The sequence below is a fragment of the Anarrhichthys ocellatus genome, unplaced genomic scaffold (genome assembly GCF_004355925.1).
Source record: "Anarrhichthys ocellatus isolate YVR2014 unplaced genomic scaffold, GSC_Weel_1.0 scaffold91, whole genome shotgun sequence".
NCBI lineage: Eukaryota > Metazoa > Chordata > Actinopteri > Perciformes > Anarhichadidae > Anarrhichthys > Anarrhichthys ocellatus.
The window spans coordinates 351,102-364,256 of record NW_022280121.1 but is presented as its reverse complement, the minus strand read 5'-3'; the positions used below and the strand labels follow the sequence as shown (position 1 = coordinate 364,256).

Here is a 13,155-nt window from a genome sequence, read left to right as displayed (position 1 = left end):
ATGACAATGCTGTATTGTTGAACAAATTGTAAATGTTATGGTCTAGGCGAACTTTTAGGCTACTTAACTAGACAAAAAAATCCTTTTTCTTTCCCACAGGAATTCCTTCAGCAGATTAGGGAGAGACAGTCTGAGGTAACCCATTTGATTGACGCCGTCGGTAAGATGACGGATGGACAGGTGTCTCCTGCCCTGGAGGAGATAAGGAGACTGAGGAGAAGCTGGATGGATCTGGGCCAGCAGGCAGAAGACCTGGAGTCTCAGCGGGGGGAGGACATGCAGCGGAGTGTGGAGTACCAGGAGATTGTTGTCGCTGTGGAGGAACTCTTCCACCAAGTATCCAGGGAATGGGACTACCTCGCAAGGTATCAATCTTTAAACATACTGCCCATTCATTTACAAGTAGATGTATTTATTTATTGGCTATTTATACAGTATTTACTATATATACACACATTACCTGATATCCCTCAACCAATGGCTTTGTGTACCTAGGGCTGACACAGAGAGTACTAGCGAGCATCTAGAGGCTCTGAGAAAGCTCTCCAGTGACCTAGAAGAGCAGAGAGCAACTCTGGAAGACCTCAGAGAACAAAGGCAAGCCATCATGCCGCGACTCAGCCTGCTCGACAAGGAGCTGATCAAGCAACAGGTGGGGCTCCGTTCTTGTAGTTCTTCAGCTGGAAAGTTATGATCATCTAGTATATATAGGTATTGTGTCCAGTTTTATATGGTGTTCTGCCTTTCACTAGGTTGGTCATCTGGAGCAGCGCTGGGCCCAGCTTGAAACCCTGATTCAGCAGAAGATCCAGGACTCCTCACAGACACTAGAGGATCTTGCCCGGGTTGAAACCCAGCTAAAGGATGCCCGGGAGTGGGTGGAGGAGCAGCGGCCTGCTTTTACCTCTGCAATGAAAGCCAGCCCACCCCCCGATCTGGCCCAGAGTTTCCTGTTCGACCACCTGAGTGTGTGCGTAGAACTGGAGGCCCGTCAGCAGCTGCTGGGTCAAGCAGTGAGCGAGGCCCAGGCTGTGGCTTCCAGACTGGGGCTGAGTGAGAAGAGATTCCTACAGGAGCTCGTTGAACAAGCCCAGACTGAGGTGGAGGCTCTGGGGGCTCGAGTGGCCCAAAGGAGGAAGTACCTCAGTAAGGTAAACAGCTGGAATTTTAATTATCTCCTAAAGGACCCAACTTTCTTCTAAACTGTTAGTCTGGTAAAAACAAGAAAACGGTAAACTGTAAAGTAATAATAAAATATTCAAGCTGTTAAAACTTTGAAATGTTTTAAATCTTTCTCTCTAGGCCTTCACAGAGAGGACACAGTTCCTTCAAGGCCTGGGGAGAGCACTGTCTTGGATACAGCAACAGGAGAGGAAGGCTTTGATAGATGACCACATAGCGCTTCTCCCTGAGGACCTAGCCAAACAGGTTGCTGCTTGTCGAGGCGTCCAGTGCGGTTTACGAGCGTACCAGAGAGAGCTGGCATCTCTCTGGTTACAAGGGCGAGAGATAGAAAGAGATGCCACTGACAAAGAGAGAGCAGAAACTGTGGCGAGACTTGAGAAGCTGCAGGCAATGTTTGAAACCGCTCTCCAGAGGACAACCCAGCGGCTCATAGACTTGGAGAAAGCCTTGACCTCCAGGAAGTACTTCCAGGTTGACCTGGATAAGACTTGCCACTGGTTGAGACGAGCCGATGCCGTCACCTTCCCTGAAATCAATTTCAGCAACATTGACGATAGCTCGGAGTTGCAAACACAACTGTCTAACTTTCAGAATGTCCTAGAACAAGCTTCAGAGTACGAGAACCTTCTTCTTATCGTCCAAAGAATAGGCCAGGAGATCCTCCCTACACTGAACGAGATTGATCATTGCTACCTAGATGAGAGGCTCAATGCCTTGCCTCAGCAGTACAACGCCATCCTAGCTCTAGCCAAAGAGAAAAAAGACAGAGTCCAACAAGTAATCTTAGAGCGAAGAGACTTCAGCACTTTCTTTGAAATCACTCGTAATGCACTGGAGGAGCTTCAGGAGCAGTTTGACAATCTGGAGAAGCAGACTATCAGTATAAGTGAGGAGGAAGTTATCGTTTGTCTAGTTAATGAATACAGAAATATTAAGGAAAGTTTATTCCATATTAGCCCCGCTGTGAGAGAACTTCATGGCAAAACTGAGGGGTTTCTCAGTTGGGGTCAACAATTCAGAGCTGCAGAGACACTGCAGCTGGTCAATCTCCATAACACACTGAAGCGGATGAATGATCAGAAAATGAAACACCTCGATGATTGCTTGAAACCACTAGTTGAACACAACAGAGTATCCACCAAGCTGGACCCAGAGTTTAAGTCTGTGAAAGAGAAGCTGGTGAGACTGACGTCAGACACGGAACAGGGTGCCATGGATAGAATCACAAGTCTATACTCACTGCTTGAAAGTCTGGATTGTGTAAACTCTCAGGCTGAAGAATGTAACCAACGAACTGAAGGCCTTGGTCTGAAGTTTGATCCCAATGCCTTTCAGGAAACTAAGCTGCAGCTTGAATCATTGCAGTCTTTACGGTGTGAAGTCAAATGTTTTATTGATGAAAGTGAAACAGTCACGAAGAATGAAGATTTCACAAAAGAAACTGAGGAAATGTTGGAATGGCTTAAGACTATCAAGGAGAAATTGGAAGAGCCTTTGACTCTTTCAGGGGTCAGAATTGAGAGGGTAAATGAGGAAGTGGGCAAACTCAAGATCTTAGAGGAGGAAGTGAAAAGTAGATGTAGGATAGGAGATGCCTTAGGTAGCAGAGAAAAGCAAAGGTATTTTAGGAGGAAAAAAACAGTTCCTGCCAACATAGAAGAGAAACTACAGGAGCTGGCAAAGCTGGGAGCTGAAGTTCAACAAGGAATCAGCAGAAAACAGGTATGTGTCTATATTATTCAGAAATTACAGTCGTGAAGACATTTTCTAGTCTTTTATTCTTATAATTGATACCCTGAACTCATCATCTGTGGCTCGAACCTAATGAATATTATTTTCCATCTCCTGGTCGCTCATTCTATTAATATTAATGGGCTTAGGGAGGCTGAAATATTTAAAAGACAGTTCAAGAGATTCCATGATGTTTGAATAAGTACTTGAGTTATTATTAATATATAAAACTGTGGGGGGATATAATGTGGTTAAATGCCATATCCCAAAGATTCCATTATGTTGAATAAGTAATAAGTAAAAGTTAGAACGACATAGCAGAGCCGTTTCTAATCAGCAAAGTTTTACAAAGAAAAAATCGAAATACCCCTCACTCCATTCTCCACTGAGGAGAGTTTTGACCTTTGACCAAAATTAGTTTCCCAACATGTGACGACCCCTTTTACTGTGCATAATACTACAGTTAAAAACTACTAAAGTTTAGTCACTAAAGCCTAAAGTAAAGCTTGGGAACAGGACATTTTTACACATGTGCAGATATAATGTACTTAACTGATTTTTCCTGACAGGACCATGCTTGTTGTAAAGATGGAGTCATGCATTTATAACTTCAGTTGTGTGAAGAAATTCACGGCGACAGAAACAAAAACGCTAAAAGGTTAATGAAATCACCTTCTGCATATTCTAGCTGGCTGTGGATCAAGCGCTTTCCCTGGTCCGGAGACAACACTTATCTCTGCAGTCCATGCAGAAATGTCTGGACTCTGCTGCAGCGTTGCTCCAGAGGGCCAGCTCGGGGGTGGATCTTGAGAACCAGACAGATTGTGTGTGGGACGTTGACGATATTTCAGCCCAGGAGAAGAACTTTACAACTGGTTTAGAGGAGCTGAGAACTCTGGATCCTCTGCTCGAGGATTTTATGAAAACAGAAGCGATGGGTGAATTTAGAGAAAAGGTTGAGGCAATGCTGCTGAGAAATACAGAAGTCAAACAGCAACTGGATGTCTACAGAGAGATGCTGCAGAGGTGTGTATTACTGTTAATGGGGAGCCAAGTAATATGTGCATGCACAGCTGACATGGGCAGTCCATATGATGCATGTTTTAATAATATATCTCCATCAATGGCAGTCTGTAATTTGTATAATTTCCTCAGTTGCACAGCTCTATGGACCTCCTTCCAACATGAGAAAGAGACACTAGTTGAACAGATGAATGACGCAGAGGGCAAGATGGCCATGTTCACTACAGCTAAAGCCGTCAGCATCCAGCAAGCTGAGGAAAAGTGTCAGAGATATAAGGTGGGACACTATCCTCCACTCATGAAACAGAGATACTGTAGAAAAGGGTTATCTGATGTTCATAGAAATTGTCTAACTTGCATGTGTTGTGTCCCACGTGGCTGTAAGTTCTTGTCATGGCAGCAGATGCACATTAATATTTAAACAGCGGAGTGTTTATGCATTATTCCTTGTTCACGTGTGTGTCTGCAGAGTTGTTTCTTTTAGGGGAGAATTTTAGTTTTCCATTGTATAAATGTTTCATTAGACTGCATTTTTTTAAATTAATTGTATGTATGTTTTGTCATCTTTTGGCTGTAGTCTCTTGTGGCTCACATCCATCTGCTCGAGTTGCCTCTAAATGCGTTGAAGGAGAATTCAATAGAGTTGGAGCAGATCGTCTCTGAGTCCAGCAAAGCTGTCACCAGCCACTCTGTGTCGTCACTGTGGCAGCGGTGGACCAGGCTCCGCAGTGTGGCCCGAGCCCAGGAGAGGGCACTGGAGGACACTGCGAGGGAGTGGAGGACCTTCACTGACAAGGTAAGAGAAGATACCGTAAATGTGTTGGTGATACTGTGCATGGTTCCCTGTGTGCTTCACATGTTCAGGTGCATATTGCATGTATGGTGAGTGTGCTTCAATGATACACAGGTACAGTGTAAAACTAACCATCAGTGTGCCTGCAGTCCACAGACGTTTTTACACACAGGACACTTACAGTTGACAAACATCTGGAAAGTTTTTCTTGCTCTCACAGATTTAGGTCAAACACAGCAACAGCTCAATACCAGTTAGTGTGCTGTGATGTAACTACAGGCCTCAGGCCAGTTGTTTTCTCCCGCCAAAACACTGTGTCATGAAGCATTTTCCCGCCTTTCGGCCTATTTCAAATGTGTACACTGTCAGCTCCCAAGAATTCCCACAAAGCACTGCTTCTAAAAGGGAAATTAGGTCAAACTGTAAGGAATGAATGGTGGCCACTTCCTTATTCAGTATATATGGCACATTTCCTGTTGTTCAGCAACTTTCTATGGCTCCTTTGTTCAACTGAACATGATGTCGTTCACTGCACTTGAATGAGACTCTTGTTTCGGCTTTTGACTGTCAGACTATCATTGTGAATACTGTAGATAACACTTTGAAAGATTATTTGTGAAATTTAGTCAGACAGATGGTGTGACACTATATATATATATATATATATATATATATATATATATATATATACACACACACACACACACACATTCAACAAATTCAACATTGAAAACATCCATGTTTACGAGCTTGTAAAGAGTAAATAATCAACCCTAAACCTGCTGCATCAACTGAACCTTAATCTTTGCACATAAACTTCCCTCAGATGGAGAAGGTGCGCTCCGTGTCACAAGACCTTCACAGTCGTGTCCCAGACAGCACAGTTGAGAAGGCAGCCACCAGGGCGGCGCTCCAGAGCCTCCTGGAGTACCATGACTCCTTCGGCCTGGAGGTGGAGAGGGAGCAGTCCATCCTGGCCCTGTTAGGGCAACACACCCGCAGCCTCAGAGGAGAGGAGGAGGAGGCCATGGAGAGAAAGGCAGAGAATGGACTTGAAGAGACGCCTTGCCTACAACAGATCAGAAGCATGCAGGAGCAATATGACAGGTGAGTGACCCAGTGCTGTGGCCGCTCCAGGATTAACCTCATGACTTTGTATAAACTAAAAATGTACACTGTAATAACAGCTTCTAAAATGTTTGATTTGTTCCTTGATTCATTACCACTGTGTGTTGTCTAGCCTTGTGTTGCGGGTACGAGCCAGCAGGGCTCAGGTACACCAGGAGTTGAGGGAGAGAGAGGAGGTGGAGAAGGAGCTGGGCTTGGTCAAAGGCTGGATCCAAGATACTCGTGGTTTACTGCTGAGTCCCACTGCAGACCTGGATTCACTGCTGCAAGAGCTAGAGGTAGGCCTCTATATGCACACACACACACACACACACACATCTAACACATCAGGACAAACTGACACATCCTCGACAACTAGGTGAAGAATTTCTCTGGCTTGTTTGGATAAATATAGTATCACATCATAACAGAAAAGATGTTGTTTGTGTTGTAGACGGCACACGGTGAGGTCATCAGCAGGCGTCAGAGTGTGGAGCGCATGACGGAGCTGCAGCAGTCCAAGTACCAGGACCTCCAGGCTAGTCTGCCTTCTGAGCTCAGCATGCAGCTGGCTGAGGTGGCTCTGGCTCTGGGATCCGCTGAAGACCAGGTGACCTCTCTTGGCTAGAGTTTAACATTTTACTTAATGTAGTGGTTTCATTAACTAACTAGGGCTTTCAAATGTGAGTTTAGTAAGTTAATTGCGTTAAAAACACTGAACAAAAAAGTGAAGCAGTGACCCTTTAACAGTATGTACCATTGTTTACTTATAGCATTGTTAAATTATGCATGTTAGATTTTGATGTATAGAGTATTGTCAAATGTGTGTATTTCTGCCATCTGCTTCAGGTCCAGGCGAGAGAAAGGGAGGTGCAGCAGACCAGAGATGTGAAGGAGGACTTCAGCTTCAGACTCCAGGACATTGAGGCAAAGCTGAAGACCATCGCTCGGAAATTAGAAGACAAGGGTGCCGACCTGGAGGAGGCAAAAGAAGACACCAAAGTAATCAACTAGACAGATTGACTAATTAACAAGCAATTAACCTTTGTTAAATTGGCTATTCATTTTGCAGATGTTGAGGTTAATGAGTGTGGGAGAGTTGGAATGGCATGAACTGAAATCTGCCTTCAACAATGACCCACTTCTTAGAGGAGTATCCCAGATGGGAGACACAGCCCCTTCCTCCTGTTCTCCTTGTTGTCGACCCAACTTTTCTCCTTCTCTCCCTCCTCTGCCCATCTGTTGACCCACCAGGCCTGGAGTGCGTGTAGTCAATCCTTTGTCATTTTTTTCAACTAGTCCGTCTACCAGCGGCTCTGAAGCTCTATAATTACACACTGCTCTCTTGTAAAACCACAACTTTTTATTTTTGTACAGATTAATCAAACAAGATATAATGTATTAGATTAGTGAGCTTTAGAGGTGCTGGTAGGCCGATTTTGTTACCTTCAGACAGAGCCAGGCTAGCAGTTCCCCCTGTTTCCAGTCTTTATGCTATATATTAATCGTACAAACATAAGAGTGGTATCAATCTTCTTTTCTAACACTTGACAAGACTGGGATTGAGCAAATATCTTTTGTTCTTTAAAAACACCTACCACCTGGGATGTAAGGTTTACTGATCACTTTTTAGTATAACACACACTTACACTCCCGTTGTATTTTTCTCGAGTGGACATCTCCTCCTTTCTCCTCTCTTTTTGCCTCAGCTTCTTACTCTCCCGTCCTCTCTTGCAGGCTCTTTGTGATGAATGTGAATGCTGTGGTCACTCTGTGGCAGAGTTGGGAGTAGCGGTGCAGGAGTTTGGGGAGCAGAACCCTCTGCTGTGTAAGCAGCTGGGCGACGCTGTGGCCAAACTGACAGAGGTGCAACGGCACTCCACGCAGCAGGTCCAGGACAGAGCCAACAGACTGAAGAAGGTGAGATTTCCATTCAGTTCAACATGTCATGTAGACTTCCCTAAGTTCCCAATATAGCTTGCATTAACAAACCAAAAATACATCTTTTATATAGTTGTCAGAATTGTGTGGCCAAAATCAGGAGAATGCATTGTATTTTATTCATTTTTTATGCTTTAATTCTTCTGTCTTGGTCTTTCTTCTGTGAGCAGGCAGAGAGACAGGTGGAGGAATACCGGGGTATGAAGGCATTCATTTTGGGCTGGACAGAAAAAGCAGAAGCTCTGGTCACTGGTCGTATCATCTGGGGGTCTGCGTCGCAGCTGCAGGAGCAAATTCGAGCACACCAGGTGAGTCTTAATGAGTCTCGCACTGTAGGGATTTGGCTTTGAGATGTCTGAAAACGTCTACAAAAGAATTGGGTTCAGAAACATTTTGTATTTATTTGTCAACAAAAATAAATATTAATATTTCCCGCATTAACCTAGTAAATCTGAAGATGCCCCACAAATGAACAGCTAATTAGATTTACGCACTTGTTTGACTTTCGGGGAAATGTCATGCACTGTTCAGTGTGTTGGCCGGCTTTAATTAGTGTAATTGCACAACAGAAAAGACTCCTCTCTCTGATTTGTAATTTATGTTCCTATGGTGACAGGCGTTGCTGCGGGAGTGTCGGGGTCTCCATGGGGACTTGGAGGCCATGGGGGAGAGGGAGGGGCAGCTGGGGGAGGTGTTGCAGACGGAGGGGTGGATCCAGCAGGTGAAACACCTCAGCAGACACACAGAGGAGCTGCAGCAAACCGCCAAGACTCGCCTCCAGAGTCTGCAGGATGCAGCAAAGGTAAATGGCATTCACATTCTGGCAAGCATTACAGGAACCAGACATCAATGCTACTTCACCTCTAAATGGTTTTTGGGCTCTCTGATCAAATTATCTTCGTTAAGAGTCATAGTTAATTTGATTTCTTTCATCGAAACATTTTGGTGCACAACAAGACGTGCGCATCGCTTTGGAGCTACGACAGTGCCCTCCCATGGGCATTAATTGAATACTACAGCATCATGATGGAATGCACTGTACTGTATATTAGCTTGTGGTGCTGCAGTAATCTGTTACGGTAATCTGATTGCCAAACACCTGGTTCCCAGATGACAGTCTATTGCTGATTGTTGATAATAATATTGTGTGTTTGGAAATGTGTTTACAATTCCTCCTCTGAGTTTGGATTTCTGTGTCTAGAGTGTAGACATAGCACAACCTTTGTTACTGGTTACGGAATATAACATGAAATACATCTTGTTCAATTAGAAATTGCAAATGAAGAGATTTGTTTTAAAGAGATACCGACCATTTTATTCATAGCTCAAATTAAATTGAAGAATTACTTTTTGCAGACTAGTGTATTCTAAGAGTTTTTAAAAATCCATTTTCAAATTATTAGCTGCTCCTACTCCCGTATGTGCTTTCCTTTTATTTTTTGTTTGTCTGTTGTCTCTCCTCAGGACATGTTGCTTTTGGAGGCCGAGGTGAAGATCCTCCATGCTGCTGTAGACCAGATCCAGATCACACTTGCCTCACCAGACCTCAACAGGCTCAGCCTCAGAGAGCAGCTCACACAGAGACAGGTGAACACACACATTTAAAAGGCTTTGTTAATGATTAGAAATCAAACATCTAGAGAATACTGCAAATGCACACAGTGCATGCAGACACTTGCTATATGACATCCACAAACTATTACAATTAATTGATTAACTTCAACAACTTAAACGCATTAATTCAACAACCCTTCATTCCCTCATAAGCGTCTGCTGGTGGAGATGGAGGGCTTCAAGCAGCAGGTGGCGGCAGTACAGCAGTGTCAGAGCGCCCTCCGGCTGCCAGAGGAGGTAGTGGCCAGCCTGCCTATCTGCCGCACAGCTCAGATTCTGCAGCAAGAAGCCAGCCAACTGCAGCACACCACCATCCAGCAGTGCAACATCCTGCAGGTAGAGGGCAGTCCTCATATTACAAATGCTTTAGAAGTGTTTGTTTGTATAACATTTTGTTTCTTAGTTTTTTCCTCCTAAAACTATCTGTCAAGATACAAACTGTAGAACTGAAAATGGTCATATAGTTGGTAATTTGTCACCCTGTTTGAGGAGTTGTATCGGTCTACATCTACATTGACTTGTCACTGGTTTCTCAAAGTCCTGCTGCAGTGTCCCAACAGGCCATCTCAGGAATGTCTGTGTTTTTGTTGAGCCCCCATCAGACCACTATAAACCTCCTATCCTTTGGTTCTGGGCTGAATTTGCTTTTAAGCTCATTGTAGTGAAGATTAGTCTTTGGACCAAGTGACCTTCTGTGACAATGTGGAGCACAAACACCTAAAGCAAACTAAAGATTTGGAACAATGTGTCTGTCTGATCTGGCTGTGGATCATATCTGAGATAAGCTGCTTGTATACATATTTACACAATAACTGCAATATCATAAATGTTATCTCGGATGTTTAGCTTCCACAGACTTTAGAAGAAGAGGTGTTTAAAACACTTCTTAGCTCCAATACCAGCAGATCTCAGATGACTTCTTTTAGGATTTCATATATTTTAAATTAATGTGTTTGTCCCTTTCTGTTAAATGCCACACTGGAATATGCATGTTAATACACTTAGTGATACTGTGCATATGTGAATCAATATCATGGAAGCATTGTGACATAGAGAGTGGAGGAGATGATATCTGTAGGTGACACTCACCTTAAACCTCCATGGAGGGAGAGGCAAGAGAAATGATCCCTTCCCTTCAGCGATCAATAATACGTGTCACATTTCATAATTGTTTGATTGCCGCTTCAACCTTTCTTTGTTATGGTTTATCTTTCCCAGGAGGCTGTGGTGCAGTATGAGCAGTATGAACAGGAAGTGAAGAACCTCCAGAGATTAATAGAAGAGGCTCACCGCATCATCCAGGACCGGCCCGTCTCCACCAACAACATACAAGAACTTCAGGCTCAAATACACCACCATGAGGTCAGAGAAAACACACACTAGGGACAATAATTTGCTCTGATAACATCCTTCACTCTTCTGAAGATTTTGGAACCTGGCTGCAGGGATCTTCCCACATCCCACAGGACTTTCCCTAAACTGTTGCCACAAAGTTCGAAAGCACACTATTGTTTATAATATTATTGTATGCTGTAGCATGAGGTGCCTCGACTGAATCATGAACAACACTTTCGGCCATACAGTGCACTTAAAGATTAGTCTTTATTCACATAATGCACAGCTTGTTATGACAGAATGACCTGTGAAATAACAGCAAAGCAACAAGGACGTAAAGAGCTTTTGGAGACTGACTGTACTGTAGATGGGCGTCATCTCAAATCTAACAAACCAGGATAACAGAACAGAGGCCACTTGACATTCACAGACGATAATATGCTGATATCTAAAAATGAGGCAGAGGTTTGAGTCGTGATATATTTCCTGTACTTTGTAACAGTGTAAGACGTCATAAACGGAGAAGTTGAGGCAGCAGGAAACATACTGTATATCTTAAAGTAATTGTGGGCAGCCGTTATGACAGAATCAGACCGAGTGATATTCATTCAGTTATTGAGCCTGTGTTGTAACTGAAGCCATCAAAATCATTAGTTCAACATCGCTCTTCTGCAATGTGCATATATATTTGCTATCCTTGCTCTATATGGATTTTTCTCCCCTAATGTCTTGATTCAAAATGGGGAATTATTTGATGCTTCTATAAAACCATAAACTCTAGAATAAATACTGCTCAATGAATCCCATTGTGTTACCAGAGCAGCGCCACCACATACAGCAGGTCTGGAAAAAAACATTGTGTTGTGCCTCTACAAGCCCAACTCACAAACATTCCTCCAGTATCTGATGGTACATGTAAACAGTATGCACACATTACTATTTGATGCAGTGTAGATGTTTTTTTTTAATCTGCTTTAGTAAGGCCGGTACTCTTTGTGGCAGTTTGCTGAGTAAGTGCATTTGATCTCCAATGCGGAGAGAGAGCTCGAGGAGGAGGGGGGTGGCAGACTGAGAGAGGCAAAGACCTGCAGAGGAACAGATCAAATCTCTCCAGAGGCAACACATTTCTTATTACATTTTTAACTTTCCTTGCTCGGTTCTGGCAGATTGTATCTACTTCTACTACTTGATGGGGAGTGTATGAACCCAGCTGTTTTGGAGATGTGTTTTCTTGTTACTGCAATCTCTCCCATGCTGCAGAGTGGCTTGGCGTGGCAGTGTGTTTATGTCTGAGTTTGATCTCTAAGCTGAGCAGAAAGCTGCAACTCCACTGGCCCAGTAAGTCACATGACCTGATTATCAGCGCATTGACCATCTGCGGGACAGGGGGAGTGGAAGGCGGAGGAGGGGGAGGAGGGAAGGAGGAGTTGGACCCGGCCTGCCGGCTCATACCATAGCTGTAATTTGACACCATGTCTGTCGTCCTCCTCCCTTAACACTCCCTCTCTCCTTACGACTCTTTTGTTGAAAGACATCTGTCTCGAGGATTGGTGGAGGAGGGAAGCGGCAGGCAGAGGAAGGGGGGGGGGGGTGCAGTCAGTGAGATCACTTCCTGTTTTTCCTTGCCAATCGTGTATGTGTACGAGAGGGAGTGTCTGAGGGATTTTTGAACTATTTCTGCAAGGGTCTCTCTCTCAACCAAACATCCTGTCTGTTGGCTTCGCTACTGCTCTGAGTCACCCGCCTCTGTGCTGCTCTGATTGGCTAAGAGATACAGAAGCGAGAGAGAGAGAGAGAGAGAGAGAGAGAGGCTGTGCTATTCTCTTTTCTAGTCCTACACTCTGTGAAGCCAAAAGCAAGAGACCGTGGAGAGAAGAGAATGCGTCAACTCCACTTACTCCTCTCAAACCGGCACCACATTCAACGCTGAACCAACTCATCCACCCCCTTTTTTCCAGGATCCCATTTAACCAGGAACTATTGATCTTCCATTGTGGACTGAACCACACTCTCCTGACCCTGGGGGTGGTGGTGTTTTTCTGTTTTGGGGTGGGATGTTTTGACAGGAGCTGGCTCAGAAGATCCGCGGCTACCAGGAGCAAATCGCCTCGCTCCACTCCAAGTGTAAGATGCTGACAGTGAAAGCCAAACACGCCACCATGCTGCTGACGGTCAACGAGGTGGACGGCCTTTCGGACGGCATGGACGAGCTGAGTGATGAGGAGCTGCCCAGTTCTGTGGCAACCACTGGTGCCGCCGCTAACAAGCAGCTTCCAGCACACCCCTCTGTCGTCATGGTGAGTGGCGAAGCCTTTTTTGGACACACACACCATCAGCCAGAAACTAACACATGACCTACTGCATGGCAATGTATGTGTATGTGTGTGTGTGTGTGTGTGTGTGTGTGTGTGTGTGTGTGTGTGTGT

General features: G+C 44.4%; 1 protein-coding gene across 8 annotated transcripts in view; it reads left to right on the top strand.

Moving 5' to 3' along the window:
- syne1a (spectrin repeat containing, nuclear envelope 1a) overlaps positions 1–13,155 on the top strand; it is a 122,884-nt gene that overhangs the window by 74,882 nt on the left and 34,847 nt on the right. For all 8 annotated transcript variants that reach the window (XM_031875462.1, XM_031875459.1, XM_031875461.1 and 5 more), the window contains 18 exons: positions 100–365; positions 496–652; positions 753–1,151; positions 1,303–2,907; positions 3,605–3,942; positions 4,072–4,216; positions 4,517–4,735; positions 5,559–5,839; positions 5,973–6,138; positions 6,294–6,449; positions 6,689–6,841; positions 7,577–7,759; positions 7,951–8,088; positions 8,397–8,582; positions 9,245–9,367; positions 9,548–9,730; positions 10,613–10,756; positions 12,796–13,026. In XM_031875462.1, the coding sequence (XP_031731322.1) occupies positions 100–365; positions 496–652; positions 753–1,151; positions 1,303–2,907; positions 3,605–3,942; positions 4,072–4,216; positions 4,517–4,735; positions 5,559–5,839; positions 5,973–6,138; positions 6,294–6,449; positions 6,689–6,841; positions 7,577–7,759; positions 7,951–8,088; positions 8,397–8,582; positions 9,245–9,367; positions 9,548–9,730; positions 10,613–10,756; positions 12,796–13,026 (5,073 nt within the window). The remainder of the gene's footprint in view (positions 1–99; positions 366–495; positions 653–752; positions 1,152–1,302; positions 2,908–3,604; positions 3,943–4,071; positions 4,217–4,516; positions 4,736–5,558; positions 5,840–5,972; positions 6,139–6,293; positions 6,450–6,688; positions 6,842–7,576; positions 7,760–7,950; positions 8,089–8,396; positions 8,583–9,244; positions 9,368–9,547; positions 9,731–10,612; positions 10,757–12,795; positions 13,027–13,155) is intronic.